The sequence below is a fragment of the Equus przewalskii genome, chromosome 1 (assembly GCF_037783145.1).
Source record: "Equus przewalskii isolate Varuska chromosome 1, EquPr2, whole genome shotgun sequence".
NCBI classification, from domain to species: Eukaryota; Metazoa; Chordata; class Mammalia; order Perissodactyla; family Equidae; genus Equus; species Equus przewalskii.
The window spans coordinates 68546783-68568410 of NC_091831.1; the positions used below are offsets into that span (position 1 = coordinate 68546783).

At 43.2% G+C, this 21628-nt stretch overlaps 1 protein-coding gene across 12 annotated transcripts in view; it reads right to left on the reverse strand.

Moving 5' to 3' along the window:
• Positions 1–21628, reverse strand: part of URB2 (URB2 ribosome biogenesis homolog) — a 34053-nt gene that overhangs the window by 8740 nt on the left and 3685 nt on the right. For 6 of the 12 annotated variants that reach the window (XM_070566797.1, XM_070566815.1, XM_070566829.1 and 3 more), the window contains 5 exons: positions 21247–21423; positions 16134–19464; positions 13174–13334; positions 11065–11175; positions 9236–9478 (listed from right to left, as the gene is read on the reverse strand). In XM_070566797.1, coding sequence (XP_070422898.1) covers positions 9236–9478; positions 11065–11175; positions 13174–13334; positions 16134–19464; positions 21247–21423 — 4023 coding nt within the window. Of the gene's footprint in view, positions 1–9235; positions 9479–11064; positions 11176–13173; positions 13335–16009; positions 19465–21246; positions 21424–21628 lie in introns of all 12 variants that reach the window. The other 6 variants (XM_070566806.1, XM_070566799.1, XM_070566820.1 and 3 more) reach the window with 2 other exon arrangements.

A 21628-nucleotide genomic window follows, 5' to 3' on the forward strand; every position in this document is an offset into this window, starting at 1 on the left:
AAGGAGCTCATATTTATCCTTCTTAACCTTACCTATCAAGATACTCAAAACAGTTGTGGCAACTTCTTTTTGCCTAGACATTCTGGAGAAATTGCTCACTCACCTTACTTGACTCTTCAGCATCTGTTTCAATGGTTTAGGGTAGGGATTCCATGTTGCATAACTTTAGGAATCAAATGAAGCAATCCTAGTTTAGAATTTGCTGAATTTGTGTCTTTTACTTTAACTGTTACTAGTGCATTCTGGAAATGAGTAGAAATAAATAATAAAAGGAACAGTAACCAAAGTATTCAACTATAATTGGCACTGGAAAAAAGATTATACAAAGCAAATTCATTTAAAATGAGGATCAAAACTTCTCATTTTTTAGTGATGAAAATGTCTGGCTGAGACTTTATCTTGAAAAATGATATTAAAATTATAAAACGTGAGAGAGGATCCAAGATGGCGCTGTGAGTAGTCCTCTTTGTCTCTCCCCCTTCGAGGCTACAATTATTTGGACACTCATTGCTTAACAAAGGATATCCAGACAGCATCTCAGGACGTCTGAGAGACCCACGTACTATACATCGGAAGGCGGACGGACTTCCCTCCGGGAGGAGGTAGACATAGGTGAAAACTCTCCGACCCCGACCGAACAGCCTAGTACCTGCAAGTGGCTTTCTTCCAACGGACGCCCCCAGAAGATCAACACACACCTAGGGCAGGAGTGAGCACACACCAGAGGAGCGACGGTGGAAACAGGTGACCAGAACCCTACCTAAACCCCCTGCAATTACTCCTAAATGCAGGGGGAAACTCTAGAGTTACACACCTGAGCCCGCGGGGAGAGTCTCGCCCCACCATTGGCAGGGAGATCCCGCCTAGTGTTCACGGCGCCCAGAGGGTCCCAGAGAGAATCACTGAGGGTACGGCGGCCCCCCGGCTGCCACTGCCTGCACGGTGGGGAAAGGGATTGCCGGAGATCTCAGAGAGGACTGGGGCTGGGTGAAGCTCCAGAGGCCGGCTCCACGCCCCAGAGGGGAAGCTCCAGAGTTCCGCCCGGGCAGCAGACGAAACTCTCTGTTTGCCATTAGCGGAGGGGCCACGCCCAGCATCCACAACACCAGGAGGGTCCCAGAGAGGAGAATATCAGGCAGGGCAGCAGCTGACCAGCTACTACTGAAATCAGGATCTCCGGCTATCCCCCAGACAGGGCAAAGGGCTCCCCGAGTTCCTGGGGAACAGGACTGGGGCTGGGTGGAGTTCCAGCAACCCACCTCTGTAGCCTAGGGGGAAACCCTACAGGCTCACGGCAGCCTCAGGGAAAGCCTCTGCACAGCACTAGTAGAGAGCACCCATCCGGCAGCCACAAGGCTGGAAGACCCCGGGACAAAAGTAGCATAGCTAGGTGAGCTAACCACAGACTGTAGAAGATGCCAATAGCTCTGCTGCGACCCATAGTGGACAAGTGAGATTTTGTGGGTGCCGACAGTGATGGAGCAGCAAATATAAGTGATCCTACCCCTGGCCGCTGGAAAAGCCCATAACACCATTGCAGACCCCAAGGAGGGAGCACGTCTAGGTGGGCTGCAACAGTAGGCACCAGCAGCCTGAAGCCTCCCCATGACGGCCCCCACAGCAGAAGAGGGAATCCAAAGGACCACTGTGACTACGAGGAGGGGCCCAGACCCAGTTAGCAACTGCGGAGAGGATTCCTGGTTGGTGCAGTATAAACAGCTGCTCCCCCACCACACCAGCAGAAACAAGTGGAAGGAGCAACTAAACTCTATCTCTATGCGGAGGCACAAATCAACAACATCAAGCAATATGAAAAAATACATTAAATCTCCAGAACAGATGGAAAATTACAAATACACAGAAAACAATCCCAAAAAAATGAGATATATAACCTAAATGACAATGACTTCAAAACAGCCATCATTAAAATACTCAATGAGTTAAGAGAGAATTCAGATAGACAACTCAACGAGTTCAGGAGCTATGTCACAAAAGAGTTTGATACGATAAAGAAGAACCAAACAGAAATACTAGAAATGAAGAACACAATAGAGGAGATTAAGAAAAATCTAGATGCACTGAACAGTAGGGCCAATAATATGGAGGAAAGAATTAGCAATGTGGAAGATGGGAATACAGAAATGCTGCAGGCAGAGGAGGAGAGAGAAGTAAGACTAAAAAGAAATGAAGAAACTCTCCAAGAATTATCAGACACAATTAGGAGATGCAACGTAAGGATTATAGGTATACCAGAGGGAGAAGAGAAGGAGAAAGGGGCAGAAAGCCTATTCAAAGAAATAATGGCTGAGAACTTCCCAAATCTGGTGAGAGAGATGGATCTTCAGGTGACAGAAGCCAATAGATCTCCAAACTTTATCAATGCAAGAAGACCAACCCCACGGCATATAGTAGTGAAGCTAGCAAAAGTCAATGACAAGGAGAAAATACTAAGGACAGCCAGGCAAAAGAAACTAACCTACAAAGGAACCTCCATCAGGCTATCAGCAGATTTCTCAGCAGAAACCTTACAGGCTAGAAGAGAGTGGAATGATATATTCAAAAATCTGAAGGACAAAAACCTACAGCCGACAATTCTCTACCCAGCGAAAATATCCTTCAAATATGATGGAGAAATAAAAACTTTCCCAGATAAACAAAAATTAAGGGAGTTCATTGCCACAAAACCTCCTCTTCAGGAAATCCTCAGGAAAACCCTCATTCCTGAAAAATCCAAAAAAGGAAAGGGGCTACAAAACCAAGAGCAGAGGAGATAAGTAGAAGGACAACAACAGAGAGTAGCAGCTCTTCATCGGAACAGATTAAACCACGGGACAAGAAACAAAGGAAATTGAAGAAAACCGGAAAACAAGACATAAAATGGTAGTGGTAGGCCCCCACATCTCAATAATCACTCTAAATGTAAATGGATTGAACTCCCCAATCAAAAGACACAGAGTGGCAGGATGGATCAAAGAACAAGATCCAACAATATGCTGCCTCCAGGAAACACACCTCAGCCCCAAAGACAAACACAGACTCAGAGTGAAGGGATGGAGAACAATACTCCAAGCTAATAATGAACAAAAGAAAGCAGGTGTCGCTATACTAATATCAGACAAGGTAGACTTCAAAGCAAAACAGATAAAGAAAGACAAAGAGGGACAGTATATAATGATAAAAGGGACTCCCCACCAAGAAGACATAACACTTATAAATATATACGCACCCAACACAGGAGCACCAAAATTTGTAAAGCAACTCTTAATAGAACTAAAAGAAGACATCAACAACAATACAATAATAGTAGGGGACCTCAACACACCATTAACACCAATGGACAGAACATCCAGACAGAAAATCAACAAGGAAATAATAGAATTAAATGAAAAATTAGACCAGATGGACTTAATAGATATATATATAGAACACTTCATCCAAAAACAGCAGGTTACACATTCCTTTCTCAAGTGCACATGGAAGATTCTCAAGGATTGACCATATTTTGGGAAACAAAGCAAACATCAATAAATACAAGAGAGTTGAAATAATATCAAGAATCTTTTCTGATCATAATGCTATGAAACTAGAAATCAACTACAAGAAAAAAGCAGAGAAAGGTGCAAAAATGTGGAGACTAAACAACATGCTTCTGAACAAACAATGGATCATTGAAGAAATTAAAGAAGAAATCAAATATTATCTGGAGACAAATGAAAATGAGAACACGACATACCAAATCATTTGGGATGCAGCAAAAGCAGATCTAAGAGGGAAATTCATCGCAATACAGGCTCACCTCACTAAACAAGAAAAGGCTCACAGAAGCAACCTCAAATGACACCCAACAGAACTAGAAAAAGAAGAACAAACAAAGCCCAGAGTCAGTAGAAGGAGGGAAATAATAAAAATAAGAGCAGAAATAAACGATATTGAAACAAAAAAGACAATAGAAAGGATCAATGAAACAAAGAGTTGGTTCTTTGAAAAAATTAACAAAATCAACAAACCTTTAGCCAGACTCACCAAGAAAAGAAGAGAGAAATCGCAAATAAATAAGATTAGGAATGAGAGAGGAGAAATCACAACAGATACCAATGAAATACAAGGGATCATAAGAGAATACTATGAAAAACTATACGCCAACAAATTGAACAACCTGGAAGAAATGGACAAATTCCTAGACTCCTACAATCTCCCCAAACTGAATCAGGAAGAAATGGAGAATCTGAATAGGCCAATCACAAATAAGGAAATAGAAACGGTAATCAAACACCTCCCCAAAAATAAGAGTCCAGGACCAGACGGCTTCTCTGGAGAATTCTACCAAACATTCAAAGAAGACTTAATACCTATTCTTCTCAATCTATTCCAGAAAATTGAGGAAGATGGAGTACTCCCTAACACATTCTATGAAGCCAACATCACTCTGATCCCCAAACCTGACAAGGACAACACAAAGAAGGAGAACTACAGGCCGATATCACTGATGAACACAGATGTAAAAATCCTCAACAAAATTTTGGCAAACCGAATACAGCAATACATCAAAAAAATTATACACCATGATCAAGTGGGATTTATACCAGGGACACAGGGATGATTCAACATCCGCAAGTCAATCAACGTGATACACTACATCAACAAAATGAAAAACAAAAACCACATGATCATCTCAATAGATGCAGAGAAAGCATTCAACAAGATCCAACACCCATTTATGATAAAAACCCTCAATAAAATGGGTATAGAAGGAAGGTACCTCAACATAATAAAGGCCATATATGACAGACCCACAGCCAACATCATACTCAATGGACAAAAACTGAAAGCCATCCCTCTGAGGACAGGAACAAGACAAGGGTGCCCACTTTCACCACTCCTATTCAACATAGTACTGGAGGTGTTGGCCAGAGCAATTCGGCAGGAAAAAGAAATAAAAGGAATCCAAATAGGCAATGAAGAAGTAAAACTCTCGCTGTTTGCAGACAACATGATCTTATATATAGAAAACCCCAAAGAATCCATAGAAAAACTATTAGAAATAATCAACAACTACAGCAGAGTAGCAGGGTATAAAATCAACATACATAAATCAGTAGCATTTCTATACACTAACAATGAACTAACAGAAAAAGAACTCAAGAACTCAATCCCATTCACAATCGCAATGAAAAGAATAAAATACCTTGGGGTAAACTTAACCAAGGAAGTGAAGGATCTATACAATGAAAACTACAAGACTTTCTTGAAAGAAATTGACGACGACATAAAGAGATGGAAAGACATTCCATGGACATGGATTGGAAGAATAAACATAGTTAAAATGTCCATACTACCTAAAGCAATATACAGATTCAATGCTATCCCAATCAGAATCCCAAGAACATTCTTCACAGAAATTGAACAAAGAATCCTAAAATTCATATGGGGCAACAAAAGACCGTGAATTGCTAAAGCAATCCTGAGCAAGAAAAACAAAGCCGGCGGAATCACAATCCCCGATTTCAAAACATACTACAAAGCTACAGTGATCAAAACAGCATGGTACTGGTACAAAAACAGGTCCACAGATCAATGGAACAGAATTGAAAGCCCAGAGATAAAACCACACATCTATGGACAGCTAATCTTCGACAAAGGAGCAGAGGGCCTACAATGGAGAAAAGAAAGTCTCTTCAACAAATGGTGCTGGGAAAACTGGACAGCCACATGAAAAAGATTGAAAATTGACCATTCTTTTTCACCACACACCAAAATAAACTCAAAATGGATCAAAGACCTAAAGATTAGGCCTGAAACAATAAGTCTTCTGGAAGAGAATATAGGCAGTACACTCTTTGACATCAGTTTCAAAAGAATCTTTTCGGACACTATAACTCCTCACTTGAGGGAAACAATAGAAAGAATAAACAAATGGGACTTCATCAGACTAAAGAGCTTCTTTAAGGCAAGGGAAAACAGGATTGAAACAAAAAAACAGCTCACTAATTGGGAAAAAATATTTACAAGCCACTTATCCGACAAAGGGTTAATCTCCATAATATACAAAGAACTCACACGGCTTAACAACAGAAAAACAAACAACCCGATCAAAAAATGGGCAGAGGACATGAACAGACATTTCTCAAAAGAAGATATGAATATGGCCAATAGACACATGAAAAGATGTTCATCATCGCTAATCATCAGGGAAATGCAAATCAAAACTACACTAAGATATCACCTTACACCCGTTAGATTGGCAAAAACATCCAAAACCAAGAGCGACAAATGTTGGAGAGGTTGTGGAGAAAAAGGAACCCTCATATACTGTTGGTGGGAATGCAAACTGGTACAGCCACTATGGAAAGCGGTATGGAGATTTCTCAAAAAGTTAAAAATAGAAATACCCTATGACCCAGCCATCCCATTACTGGGTATCTATCCTAAGAACCTGAAATCAGAAATCCCAAGAGTCCCTTGTACCCCTAGGTTCATCACAGCATTATTTACAATAGCCAAGACGTGGAACCAACCTACGTGCCCAGAAACAGATGATTGGACAAAGAAGATATGGTATATATACACAATGGAATACTACTCAGCCACAGAAAAAGACAAAATTGGCCCATTCACAGCAACGTGGATGGACCTCGAGGGTATTATGTTAAGCGAAATAAGCCAGTCAGAGAAAGACGAACTCTATATGACTCCACTCATAGGTGGAAGTTAATATATTGACAAGGAGATCTGATCGGTGGTTACCAGGGAAAAGGGGGGGCGAGCGGAGGGCACAAAGGGGGAAGTGGTGTACCCACAACATGACTAACAAAAATGTACAACTGAAATCTCACAAGCTTGTAATCTATCATAACATTAATAAAAAAAATTTAAAAAAATAAAAAAAATTATAAAACGTGCTTCTTTTATACTCAACCATCCTTAGATTGTGATCAAAACAATATACTGTCCAATAAGCAGCCACAATCCACATGTAGCTACATAAATTTAAATTAATTAAAATGGAAATTCAGTCATATAGCTCCTAGACCACATTTCAAGTGGTCAAGACAAGTGTGGCCAGTGGTTACCATGCTGGACAATGAGATACAGAACACATCCATCACCACTGAAAGTTCCACTGGACAGCACTGCTCTAATTCTTAGAATGAACAGAGTAAATCAAGTGCTGGGATTCCTTTCTTTGGTATAATTTATCCAACCAAATTCTTGATAGCTTAACATCACAATCTTTACGTGAAATTATCAACCTTTGCAAACATCTTCAGAAAGAGATCATTTTTGCAAAAGCTTTCCAGAGCTTCATCAAATTTCCCAGGGAGCTCTCTTAATCCTCTATCAAATTGATTAAAAGCACACAAATCCAGGGCCAGACTATCTGAGCTCACACCCTGGCTTCATGTGTGATCCTGGACAGTCACCCAACCTTTCTGTGCCTGTTTCCTCATCTGCAAAATGATAATAATTATCAGTTGTCATGAGGATTAAATAAGTGAAAACATGTGAAGTGCTTAGAACAGCATTAGCTGCTGAGTGTTCTGCTGGGTACTCTGGCTATGCTGACTTCATGCTTCCCCCTTTACACTCAACTAAGCACACTCTAGCCTGGTACTTTTATCCACTCGGACCTACTGTACACACTGCCAACACTGTGAGCAAGTACCACATGGGGCCCTCTGCCCCTACTTTATCCCCCAGGCCACATGAGTGTGAGCTACTACCATCAGTCACATCATTCTTGACTGCAGTACCATGTCATTATTCTTATCAATTTTCTCCTTTCATTCAACAGTCTAATTCTGCTAAACGGTCATGTATTATTTGTCCTGCAGGAGATTTGCACAGTTTTCTAACATTACTTTCATCAACTACATGAAATCCTGCAGCTTTTGCAAGATTTGCAATTTCAGTTTGTAACTGATTTGTATTGCATTTATATTCTTTGATCACATAAAAATCTAACAATCAGCAGAGAGATTTAATAACAAAGATGCTGACAAGTGGGGCAGGGCCAAAGGCAACTGTTAAGTGGGGAAGGCAGTGGAGTGCGGCCCAATGTCATGAGTGCTTAATTTGCCAGAGAATAAATTTTTTTTTTTTAAAGATTTTATTTTTCCTTCTTCTCCCCAAAGCCCCCGGTACACAGGTGTATATATTTTTAGTTGTGGGTCCTTCTAGTTGTAGCATGCGGGATGCCGCCTCAACATGGCCTGATGAGCAGTGCCATGTCCACGTCCAGGATCTGAACCGGCGAAACCCTGGGCCACCGAAGCGGAGCACGCCAACCCAACCACTCAGCCACGGGGCCGGCCCCAGAATAAATTTTTTTAAAAACTGCATTGCCGGCAGGTCCCTAACCTTATAACATTAAAATACTTAAAAATATGTGTGCCTGTGTATATGTTCATCTATCCTATTTATGAGTTCCCATGCATCACATGTATGGAGGTGGTACAGTGAAAAAGAACACTGGTTAAAGAAATCAGCAGACTGAAGTTAAGATGTGGACTCAGCTGGGTGACACTGGTCAAATCACTTAACAGCTCTAAGCCTCAGTTTCTTTATCAATAAAATGGGATAACCACTTACTTCACAGACTTGCTGTAGGGGTGAAATGAGACACACAGCAAAGGTTCAATAAATGTTGGCTGAACTGGCATCTTTTCTATGGGACATTAATTCCTAGTCTCAGTTTAATTTAAAAGACAGCATACTTCAAAAAAAAGAAAAGTGATCTACTAATGACCAAGTAATATTGAAAAATGCATGTAAAACATCTAGATAAAATTGTTTTATGAAATAAAGGAGTGCAGGAAAAAACAAACAAAAAAAGGGCAGCATACTTGTCAACTGAGAACTCAGGATGCCTCACTCCCTAGACCCATTTGAATTAGAAACCCAAGAAGAGATCTAAGCAAGTAAGTAATATTTAAATATGTGGTCTGCAAAAACAGAATTTCTAATGAGCTTTCTTAAAAGCTAGTACACAGACACTGTTCAAAGTGTCAGATCCAACAAAGACGAACTCACACAAACAGCCCAATGTGAAGGTCAAGCATTTGTGTGCTTGAGAAACTGCTCTGGCCCTGGAAATTACTGGAACCAAAAAGTTTGCTTAGCAAATCATTATTTTTATTATCCTGCAACAGTAAAGTTCTACAGCTGCTATTCTGATGGCTGAAATGACCCTGCTAATAAAGAAAAGGCTGCCTGGTGCCCTGTTCCTCCTCCTTACCTTCGGGTGACACTGCAGGATTGAGAAGAGCACATTGTGCACTCTTGGGAAGATGCTCCCATACTCGAAGGGCTTCAGGTGGTCCAAAGGGACTGTGAGTAGGATGCTGAAGGCCAGGCTGACATGGTGCGGGTTGCTGACGGTCTCCTCCCCCTGCCGCAGCAGTGCGGCCAGCACATCCAAAATGGGCCCCACCACTGCCAGGGGCACAGGCTGCTCCTGACAAGCCTCTCGGTTTTGTAGCTATTACGACAAGAAGGAATCAAGGAAAGAAAATGAAGGTAACTTTCCAGAGAAATAACAAAAAAACTGAACCAGGCAGGTAAAAACTGAAGTGGCAGGGGTAAGAACGTCCACACTCCAAAATGAATTGATGTGGTCAGTGGGCAGTTTGAAGAGACAAGGAGGCCAGTGTCCAATCTCCAAGGGCAACCTACTATGGAATTGGCTGTTTCAGTCCACACTTTTTGTTGGATTCATCTACCATGAAGAGAAGTAATTTCTTATAAAAGAGTTGACTCATCCAACTTAGAACAAGAAAACTTCACATCAGACATAGATAACATTTTCCTAAAAAGATGATGCATTCCACATCTATAATTAAACTTCATTTGTTACAGTTGTTAAAAATCAATTCTAGTTAAAGATGTTCAATTATCATTCTAGAGGAGGGAGAGAACAGACTCCAGATGAGGGAAAGCTCAAAGTCCTCCATACAGAACCTGGGAGAGCTCACCCATGACCCTCCTCCTCACACAGCCATCTGTAAACAGCACCCTTGTGAGGCTTTGGGGGCCTATCTCTCACAATGCTCATCTATTTTTGGGTACTCTGGCTGCACTGACTTCATGCTATCCCCTTTATATTTACCTAAGCAGTTCCTAGCCTGTGTTTATATCAATGTGGACTGCCAACACAGATCACGCACCACATGGGCCCCTCTACCCGCTCCCCATTCCTCCTCCTGCTGCCCACTACACATACTAGGTAGACATGGGATTCGTCCACGAATAGAGATTCCTAGGAAAGTGACGACACAACAAAATGGAAGAACAGAAGAGAATGTAAGTCTATTCTTTAGACCTTCTGCCCTGAGAATATGCAAATCCAGGGCAATTCTGTCAGTAACAAACGCTAGAATGAGAGCTGATAACAATGTTAAAATAGATGCTGCTCTTTTGAATCCAGGTCTAAGAATACTGACGCCAGACTCCTCAAAGGGCAGAAACATGGAGATAGTCCCAAGCTGAAGTAAGTTTGTGTTCTAGTGAAGCAAAAAGTCATGTATCTACTGTGTATATTCACCAGGTACCAAAATGTAACATCTAGGTGAGATTATATCAATAACCTACCCGTAACATTACTACCCCATTCTATAAAGCCATTATTTCTTACTGCGTCATAGATGTGCGTCATTTAAACACACACACACCCCTATAAGGGAATGAATGCATTGAACTGATCACAAAATTTTGTGGGGGCAAAGAAAGCCCCAAGATTCCTCCTCATCTCATCTAATTTAGACAGGCCCCCACAGTAGCCTCATCACGCCACCACATTCTTTCTATCACTGCCTGTCCAATGCTCCCTAGTGCTCCTCGATGCCCCTTCACACCCCGTCTCTACTGAGGACACCCATGTGTGCAGACAGACAAAAGCACCAGCAGGACACGTACTGACAAAAAAGCATTCTGCTCAAAGCCACCTTCAGGATGCAGCCCCAAAACACACTCTGCATAAACTCAGAAAATAGCAGAAGAAAACACCGCCTTCTGTCTCTACAGGAAGAAGAGGGATGAGATACAGGGCACAATCCAGAGGGTACTCACAATCAGAGCCGTGACTATCTGGGGGCACGCACGCCAGAACAAACTTGCCTTCTCTCCACTGAAGAGGCAGCTCAGTAGCAACTTGATCAATGTAACAGCAGATAAAATGGCCTAGGATAAAAGGAAAAAAACTTAGCAGAAACAGCCAAGCTTTCTCTTAAGAAGTCCATGTTGGGAAGCAGCCTGGTCTCTGGTGCTGAGGCGATAAAGCAGAAGCCCGTCAGAACCCTGGTGTCGGGGCATGGATGAAACCAGGCTGGGGTTAAGTCCTGAGGGTGATGTCCTTTATGTCACCACACAGTCAGGGAATCAACAAATAAGATGAGGAGAACTAGGACAGAGTAAGGGCGCTTGTTTTCATTAGCATCTCATTAAACCAAACATGTACATGTGCCAGAGAGTAAAATAAAAGAAGGCCACAAACAAGTACTCTGGTCTAATTATAGATATCCCATCCTGTCAAAACAGTGTGGAAAGAGGAGGCTGGCTGTAACCTACCTGTGCAAAAACTGTATGTGCTCACGGATAAAAGGAGGAAACACGGACAAAGTCAAACAGCTGGATTAGGTGTGGGAGTACAGGGGAGGGCTTAAACCATGTGAAGGGAAGTATGTGGGAAGGAAACTATCTTCACTGAGTGCCTCTGTCAATAAATATCTGACGCTGTGCCAGGCGTTTGATTGACACCATCAATTTCAGCGTCACATTAGTCTCTTCTTCCTCCCCTAACACTGCAGACCCACAGCCCACAAAATTCTGGCTTCCATCCTTTGCTCCTCGCTTTCCCTCTCACTCCCTGACTAGACACATCCCTACACACATTCCCTAATCCCCATCCCTAACCCTGTCAGCAGGCTCACTCTCTCCCCTGAGCTTAGGTCCCCCTCTCCCACCAACCTGCAGGGTGTGTCTACCCACCAAGGGCCTGAACGTTGATGCCTCCCTTGCCCGTCCATCTTCTCACACTCACACATCCTCTGCTCCCAGCAGAGGACACGCTCACTATGTTGTGCACACATCACCCTCCACCCTGTCTCCATAGCAATGTCCTTCCACTCCAGGCCACCCCCCTGAAATCCTATGAATGCTCGGTTTGAGTGTCATCTCCTTTGTGAATCTTCTCCGACTATCTGACTGGTTTAAACAGAAATTTATGGTTTATTTTTCCTTGGCTTGTGGAAGGGAAGCCCAGAAGCCTTCTCACAGCTATAGCTCAATCGTGCTGCAAAGACGCACAATGAAAACTTCCAGAGAGAGATGGGCAAGTGCTGCAGGCAGTGCAGAGCAGCCAATCTGGTCCAGCCTGGGCCTCATGCTCACGTAAAGGAGACATGAGTTCTCCCTGCTGCCCAACTCTGACCTAAATTACCCTCTCCAGCTCTCCTCCCACCCAAATCAAAACCCAATCCTTGTGTGTTGATTATAATCAGAAATCAAGAAGCCACTTGTGATGCAGAGAAAGCTCAGAACTAGAAGACTTGGGTCGTAATCCTGGCCCCACAATAGTTAGCTCTGTGGGTTTATTCCTCCTGTGCAAGCAGGGACAATATCTGACCAGTCCAATGCATGGGCCGTTGAGAGTACCAAATCTAGCATGTGATCTCCATGCACGGGCTCAGTAAAATACGTAATGCCAAATGCAAATACAGGGCTTTATTAGCAACTACCAAATAAACAAAGGCGCAAAGGATTGAGGGCAGCTTGCTAACTTGAGTGATTCTCAAATGGGAGCCAGGCTGTATGACCAAATCAAGTAAAATTTTTCAAAAAGTATGACGGGGAAGATCTTAAACAATGGATGAACAGAATTTAACTTTTTACGTTAATGTCAACATTTATATCATATTTAGTATTTCACATAACAAGAACACACAGTTGCAATTTGAAAAAGTTTCCCTTTGAAAAATAAGACCTCCTTACATTGAGGCCCTGGGCCTCTCGAGAGGCCAGAGCTCCCTCCGCAAACTCCCTTTTTGCCTATAGTGTCTATTGGTCTGACTGTGTGTGCTTAATTAGTTTTAGGGGTGACGCTGCATCTCAAATAACTTTTCCCATTTGAGCAAATACTGTCTACATGCCTGCCACACAAGCAAGAAAGGAGCTACACACCTGTAAATCTGCTCTCCACATATTACAGATGTCTAATCCTTGGAGAATATACCGCATCACCATCCTGAAGTCCTCTGTTGTCCCAACCTCTAACATTTGGGTGAACAAGGCTCCCAAATGAGGTTCAAAATCCTGAATTACCTGAACTGAAATTGCAGGATCTGTGTGGAAAAGAAATCAAAACTGTCAAGATGTGATAGACAAGAGGCAGGTGAAACAAACCAGAGCAGCTATATGATGAAACAGAGTGCAGCCAACAAATTAAGTCACCATTTCAGCGGCATGGAAATACTCATGTGTAGGTGAAAAAAGCAGGACACACAACATTTACAGCATGACACCAGCATCTCACACACAGTGCAAAGAAGAGCCTGACAGAATGATAATGTTTAGCAGTGCTTAACTCTGGACCATGGGAGATAGGTCACTCTTACTTTCTTTATACTTTTTTTCTACTTTCCTTTTATTCTTTTATATAATCAGTAGGAACACAGGGGTGGATGGTACTTTTAAACAGATGGGAACGTTAAAGAGATTAAAAGAATCTCAAACTTCTGGGGACCTGCCTGTCAGTCATCCAGCTGTTTCCCACTTAATGTGGGACAGCCTTCTATCGTCCCAGGGTCCTGTGGCCCACAGTTTCAGAATAAAACTCGAGGTTAGGGCCTTTAAGGCCCTTTATAATCTGACCCCAGCTTATCTTTCCAGCCATGTTTCAGCCCATCAGACTATTCCACATTGCCAGAATACCTTCCTACGTCCCAGGGCTTTGCTTACTACATACAGCATGGTGGGGAGGGGAGGACCAAAGGCTTTGAGAGAAAGATGTAGGTCCGAGTCTCCTACAAGCTGTAAGATCCTGGACTCATGACCTCTCTGAGCCTTAATTCCCACATCAGTGAAATGGGCAGAACAGCACCAACTCCTGTGGTTGGCAAATAAAATAAAGGGCACTGCGGAGTGTCTACCACATGGAAGGCTCAGCATTAGCACTCCCCACCATCTCCACTGGCCCTACCTATCCCTCTGAGGCCACTGCTTACTAACACTTTGCCTGCATGCACCTTTCAACCCAAAGTCCATAGTTCTGGGCCACTTTATAGCAACTGTCCTGTAATTTGTATAATTTATGTGAGTGCCTGTTTACTTAATTAGATAGGTCAAAATCAACACTTCAGTCATCTCCAGAGTAGGACAGAGTTCCACACATTTTTAAGCATTTTAAGCATTTTTAAAAGTGATGGTTTCTATAATTGAATTGAGGTAGTCTATTCCACTGTGAGAAAGTATCCTTACAAATGCTCATTTTTATGAGCTGAAACCTATGTGAATCAAGTCTGAGGATACAGGTGGCCACCCTTTGGTTATTCAAAGCCACCTTGATGCTCCCTCTCTCGCCCAAAGCCTTGGGCGACTCCTCACTTGGCATTTCTTCCAGACTTCTCTCTCCTCTAGTCCCTTCTCTAGACACAGTCCAGCAGCTCAGGTGTATGAGGCATGGACCAAGTGGCAACACTTGGGCCCGTGGTCTGAGGGCTCAGTAGGGCAGCTGGCCTCATCCCCTCCAAGAGCATGACTGAGATTTTGTCCTTGGAGTCAGAAGTACCACAAGCCAAAGGACACACAGTTAGAACTCAGAGGCAACCTCAACTCACAAAGGTTGGAGGAAAAAAGGAGGAACACAGTATTTTGTTTAACAAAGGGGCAGAGGGGGCAGAGGTTTAGACCACCAGCTGCCATTTCTTAGAACATTAATTTAGAACACTGTAACTAGTGTTAATAAAAGACTAAATTTTAGCCCCCATTAAGAAGGTGAACACCATTCCTTAAAAAAGTTGCTGAAAGAATAAGATAGAACATGTGACACCAAAGCCTTTCAGTCAATCCACAATCAAGGCAGAGATAGAAAGGCTATTCAAAGGGAGACAATAGCAGCGTTATTCAGGCCACACACTTCAGTTCTGGCGCTGGCCCAGGCAGACTAGTCAGCTTTACTTCCTACAAGGCCTCATTTAATGCTTTTGTATCTGAGCACGACTGTGGCCCCATCTCGCCCATCACAGCTTCTCCACAGGGAAATAGAGAAGTTGGCATGGGTTCTGAGGGTTAGGCTTGGCTGATGGACCACCCCCCAAACTCACCTCAAAGGACTATCATAACTAACCTCAACCCCTCAATAACCAAAACAAAAAGGCAAAACGAACCCACACCAACTTGAAACAGTTAGGGATGAAATCTAGCCCAGTAACCTTTGACCTAAAGGACAAGAGATATCGAATCATCCTGCACGAAGACACTGGCTGGGTTTGCGTTTCTGATCAGCTGGCCTAGAAAGTCAATATCCAACTGAAAGGCCCAGATGACATCACAGGCTGAGCCTCTTTCTGGCCAGCACCTATAGCCCCAATGATAGCTGGGCACCACACTGAGACCTAGGGGTTGAAGTTCTGCCCTCAAGGGATTTTATGAATTTCCCTAAAAATCAGTCATTTGCATTTTTTAAAAGTTGGCAGATCTTGTATCTTTCTTAAGTCAACTGATGGCACTCAAGATCTAATACAGAAGAGCCTACTAATAAGGATGAATTTATCTGTTGACCATCCAGGGCCAGGACAGATAAAAACTAAAAGAGAATAGTATATCTCAAAACTATAAACTAGAACAATCTCCAAAATAAGTGAAAAACTAAGGTGCTAAACAACATATCGATAAGAATACCATTTGTATAAAAAGGCAAGGACACAACTGTGAGGGTGCTGCTTCCACGTGCAGAGAAGGCAGATATTGGAAATGCATTCCTGGGAGTCGACGGGAGGGGGGTTTTCTCACCACTCACCGTGTCGTTCCTTCTGAAATGAACACCTGCTCCAAGGTGGGGGGAAGCTCTCTTTGCCGGCCACTTAGCTAGCTTTCACCAAAAACTCTGCAGTGCAGAATCAACTCAAGAGAAAAGATCTTACCTGCAAGAACTTTTCTCACAGAATGAAATATGGAGATAAAAACAGAATCCTTCTTGGGATGTAGTTCTGGGGCCAAAAGGAACAGAGTTAAAAACCGCACAGCTGCCTGGAAAGACTGAGTGTCTCCTGCAAGAGCTGGCAACTCTGACAGTATTTGAGAGTAAACACTCTGGTAGAGGGCAGGATGGGAGAGCTGCATTTTGTCTGTCATTGGGGAAATCTCTGTCCCGTGGTGCCTGGAGTGCTGGCCCACATCTGCTTCCAAGAGTGTGCTAACCGACGAGATGAAGGCAGAGGGAAGGCGCCGGCCCTGCGCCCCATGTACCAAGCAGAGCTGGAGCACAACTCCAGTATGGAGAATGGCTTGCTGCAACAGCTCAGGCAGTGCTTCTGTGGCCTCGTGTTGCTGCATCCATTCTTTAACAAAAGGCCCCAGGACTTGGCATAACTTAGTTAAAGACACCAGAAGGAGCTGCCTGCCCAGAGGAGTTTGATTTTCCAATTGTTTGCCTGAAGTTGCTTCAGTGTACGGTTTGAACCTTGAGAGGAATGCGATGATTTTCCCAAAATTGAGCACCAAGCTCAGCTTTATCTGGATAAGCAACTGCATGAGCTGTTCTAAGAATGTCCCTATCACTTGGAGGAATTCCAACCAAGAAGGGTCATCCATATCAATAAGAAATCTACTACTCATTTTGAACAATGAGGTCAGTACAATCTCAAAAATATCACTAATGTACATGACTTTGAGCACTGAGCGGGCACTTTTGCCCCTTTGCAGGTAAGCAAGGAGCTGGTAGCAAGTCATCAAAAACTTGAGGTTCAGTGAGGAGGAGCAAGAGCCCCCCACCTTGCTGATGGCCATGGACAGTAACAGAAGAAAATAACACACATGATGGGGACTCAAGAGGTTGTCCAGTTGCAGAGTAGAAACAACTTCTAAAAGCCGCAGGATGCTGTCTAATTGTTCCCCCTCCAGCTGAATGGGAAAGTCGCTCCTGACCAAGGATAGTAAGTTTTGGGCAATTTCTCCTCTTGGTTCTACAACATCAGGTCCAACTTTTGCAAATATGTTTTCCCAGTGAGCCACAACCATGTGGTCCTTTACAAAAAGCCAGGGAAGCTGCTGACTAAGAAGACTAGAGTCACTTTGGACACCAGAACACAGAATGCTAGTACATCTTGCAGTTAGGCACATTAAGAAAGCAGAATGAAGGGACTGCATTTCTGGAAAGAGAGGGCTGTGAAGGACGGCCTTGGATATGTTCTCAAGTGTGACATTTAGCTCCTCATCTGCTGAGCCTTCCTGGGCTCTGCTCATTGGTAAAGTTCTTAGCAGGACATCAGCCAGGTATCTCACATCATCTGGAGAGAGGTACGATATTAAAATGGAGAGATTTGACATAACCAAGTGCCAGTGTGCTACGGGGTATGTGAGTGCACTCACTGTCCCCACTTCACCATCCCAGGAAGCTGCGGTCCTCTGAGTCAAGCTTTCTCTGCCAGAACCAAGAATGTAGGCAGCATCACACTTAAGAGAGTGGAGGGCTGCTTCAGACAGGAAACTAGTTTGCACCAAAGTCCTTTTCATTTTCTGCAGGTAGAGGTGTTCTAAGCAATATCTGCCGAGAGTGTCAAATTGAGCCACAAGCTTTTCTATCTTCTTCCAGTGGCATGTTTCTATACCTGGGAGCAATGAAGGGAGGTCAGAGACCTCTGGAACACCACCAGTAAAGGCCCCAGACACAGAGTGATACTGGCTACAGTTTAGACTAAGCATGGCATCAACCTGGGCCCAGGTGTATGAGAGCAGGAGCGCAGAGTCACTGACCTTCTGTAGCCACAGCTCACAGTCTGGGCCCTGGCAGTCCAGGAGAATGTGCAGCAGGGGCTTCACGAGCTCTTGGAGCATCCTTTCCATCGTGCACTGTGTCCGTCTGATGACAGGCAGAGGTGTGCTATTGTCCAGACTCCTCATATTGAACATGACGCAGTGCAGCAGCGAGCTCAGGGACAGGGACTTCAGGGCCATGTCGACATCAGCTCGCAGAGAAGGCAAGACCAAAGACTGGAACTTGTCCAGCACAAGGGACCATGCATCCAAGACCTGACTGGGGGGCAACTCCAGGAGGCACTCACAGAGCACCGTGGAGGGCCCTGCGGCCAGCACTGGCTGCCTCAGCGCCTCAGCAGCCGGACGACAGATCACCTCCAAAATCTCCTCAAACAACCGTGGCACCTGCCGGAGTTTGACATATGTTTGGAAGAGAGTGTTGATAAGTGCCTCCTGGGCTTTTCGGGTTCGAAACTCTGTTACTTCTGCATCAATCCACGCTGAAGCCAAGAGGTCATCCAGGTCTGGCTCCAAAATCAAATGGTTCAGAGACATCAGAACCTTGAGGCAGCGGAACCAGGCCGGCACAGAGGCTTGGGAATGGTTTATCAGCAGCTCAGCCAAACGGCGGTAAAAGTGGAACTGAGCTTCTCCATGCCGAATCCTATCAGTGGCAATGTTGTAGATATTACTGTTGGCCACAGAGTTCAATAGCTGTTCCACAACCAGGAGTTCGGTGGTCCAGTCTGAGGTGGACAGGGCTTTTATCTGCTCCTCTGGCAGGTGGGAAAGCCTCAAGCAGCCAAATAGCCTGGGGAGCGCCCGGAAGCAGAGAAGCTGGTTCCCCTCCTTGAAGTAAGAATCTAGAAAGAGCTTATATAGCAAGGCCACTGAGTTGGCTACAACAGCAGCATGAAGGGATGGTTCACAGTAGCTGGTATCTACCAATCTAGCAATCACAGTGTCCATGGGAGCTAGAAGATTCTTCATGGTCCCCATCTTCTGGTCACCTTGCTGCTGCTCCAAGAGCTCCTCTTTGTAGGATGAGAGTAGCTCGGGCTGAAAAGCTCCGCCTCGAAGCATGGCCTCAATCTGACTCCTAACATCCCGGCTCAGTGCCTGCCGCAGCTGGCCCTGGCCACCCTGTGTCCACGTGCCCCCCGAAAGTAAGTGCCTCAGGACTAGGCAGGGCTGGAGCAGATGCCCAGTCACCTCCCCAAAGGCACGTCTTGGGTTGACCTGCTGCTGCTGGATCAAGATGTAATGGCCAAGGGCCAGGTGAATGACCTCGAATAACTGGGGTACCACAGCTGCTTCTGGCTGCCTACAGGTGGACCAGCACAGCTGGCTCAACAAGGTGACTATCAGCTCCTGTTTGGCTGTGTAGATGACAGCAAGGGCAGGTGTTGAGAGGATGCCCTGGCAGCAACTCAGCACAGCACGGATGTTTCTTTGGGATCCCGAAAGAGAGAACTCGGCTATTCTCTCATTTATGATCTGAGCATTAAGAAAGAAAGACAACCATTACTGACTCTAAACCCAAATATATACACAAAAAATACAACAGAATCAATAAACTCACTCCTTGCCCTCACCTTGATGAGAACGAAATGCCCAGATTATCATATCTAAATGAACTTAACATTTACTTAATGTACCAAAGGAAAGTAAAGTACCTGTTTTAATTCCTTCACACATCCACCTCCTATCAATATACATTTGAGAAAGGGATTGATGCCTTTGTAAATCTGCTGTCCCTGTTTAAAGAGCTGGGGTTTGTAAAGCTTAAACTCTACAGATCACTTTTTCTTGGATCCTAAACCTGCAATTCAGCTTAGAAGCTACAGGTGGACGGACAGTAACCTTGGGTTATGATCCTGTAATCAAAAATACATTTTTATAGTCAATTATACTGTTTCTATTTAAAAAGACAAAGCAAAAGGCACTCTTAAAAAAGGAAAGCCATTGATGCCAGATAACTACTTATTATATAGCAACCCCACAGTCTACTCCTTCCAAAAATCAGAAATTCACAAACACCAGAAATTATGAGGGCTGAGCAGATTCCTAAATTCACTCATAGGCTATGTGACTTGCTCCTAGTCTTACGGCATCTGAGAATCAAATTTATCTTGGATGCTAAGTTATCAGTAGCCAAATGACACAGATGTGATGATCTCCATTCAAGGAAATGCTTTCTCTGGAAAAGCTGAAACAAAAATGTCAAATACCTAAATGCCAATGCATTACCACAGTGATTTCCAAATTCTTCTGACTACATAATCCATCTACAAAAACTTTTTCCACACTTACACCCAATAAGGATAATTTATTTATAAATTGTATGCATGTACTATAGTACTACTATTTATATAATTATAAAGCATGCATGAAAATTAAAACATAACTTTTTTTTTAAACATATAGAGATGTCGTAAGATTTTCTTCCCACACTCGCAAAGAACCATTCAGAATAACCCACTTTGGTGACCAGTCGTCTATTATTTTTAAAAGCGACACACAATTTAGAACAGAATTTCAAGAACTACTAAAGCCTATGAATCATCAGGCAGCTGAACTATTTAATTCTTCTTTTACCAGCCTCTATGGCTCTTCTCTTTCAGCCTGCACACTCATATGGGTGAGATGGTATTATGGTCAAGAAAACAGGCTTTGCAATCAAGCAGATCTAGGTTCAAATCCCGGCTCAACCACTTACTAGCTGTGTGACTCTCAGCAACTTACTTAACTGCTCTGAGCCTGATACACAGTAAGTGCTCATTAGTAGTACTGTTTATTGTCACCAGCTACTCTTACAGTATTTCATGATACTCAGTTTTGACAATGAGGTTCGTAATTCTGATCTCCGACTTCAAAATCACTTTGAGTCAAACAACCTTGGCAGCAATTCCTATCCAGATTTTGGCCTTTGATTTCCCTCTAAGCCAACAAAAAGGTGGGGGGAAAATCACAAAGCAGTATAATTTGCTGGTCATCTTTTCCAATTAAAAAGGTAATCAACAATCAGTTTATGAAACACTTCTATGCTTTTCTTGAATATTAAATAACAGTGCTTAGCACAGTGTAGAGCATACAATACACATTCAATAAATACGAGTTGCTATTATAATTCTAATAGTATTATTTCCTTCTCCTCCCCTACCTTGATATTTGCTGCATCTTCATATAATTAAACCTGAAACAAGCCTCTAGCATTAACAGGAAATCAACAGAGATGCATGTAACAGATACAGGACAACACAGGAAATTGTTAATTACCTTGACTAGGGAAATCTGAAGGTTAATTGTCTTTCCATTCTTGAGGAGATTCTGCAATTTTCTGCTGTGCAGAATGTTATCTATATAGATCCAAAGCCTTTCAACAATGTCTTCCTTCAGCTCAAGTTTTTTCTTATAAAATGCAACCAACGACTGTCTTGCCCAATCAAGTAATACCTGAATTTGGAAGAAATATACTCTGAAAATAAATGAATTTCTTTAGCAACAAAGAAAGAGGACAGGCATTTATAGGGACATTCCATGCATAAGCAAATCCAACTGTCAGCGGAAAAAACTATCCTTTAAAACTTATCTTTGGTAATATTTTATTGCATACATATTCAGGTATCTTAAAATGTTTATTATTAAAGAAGTAATAAAA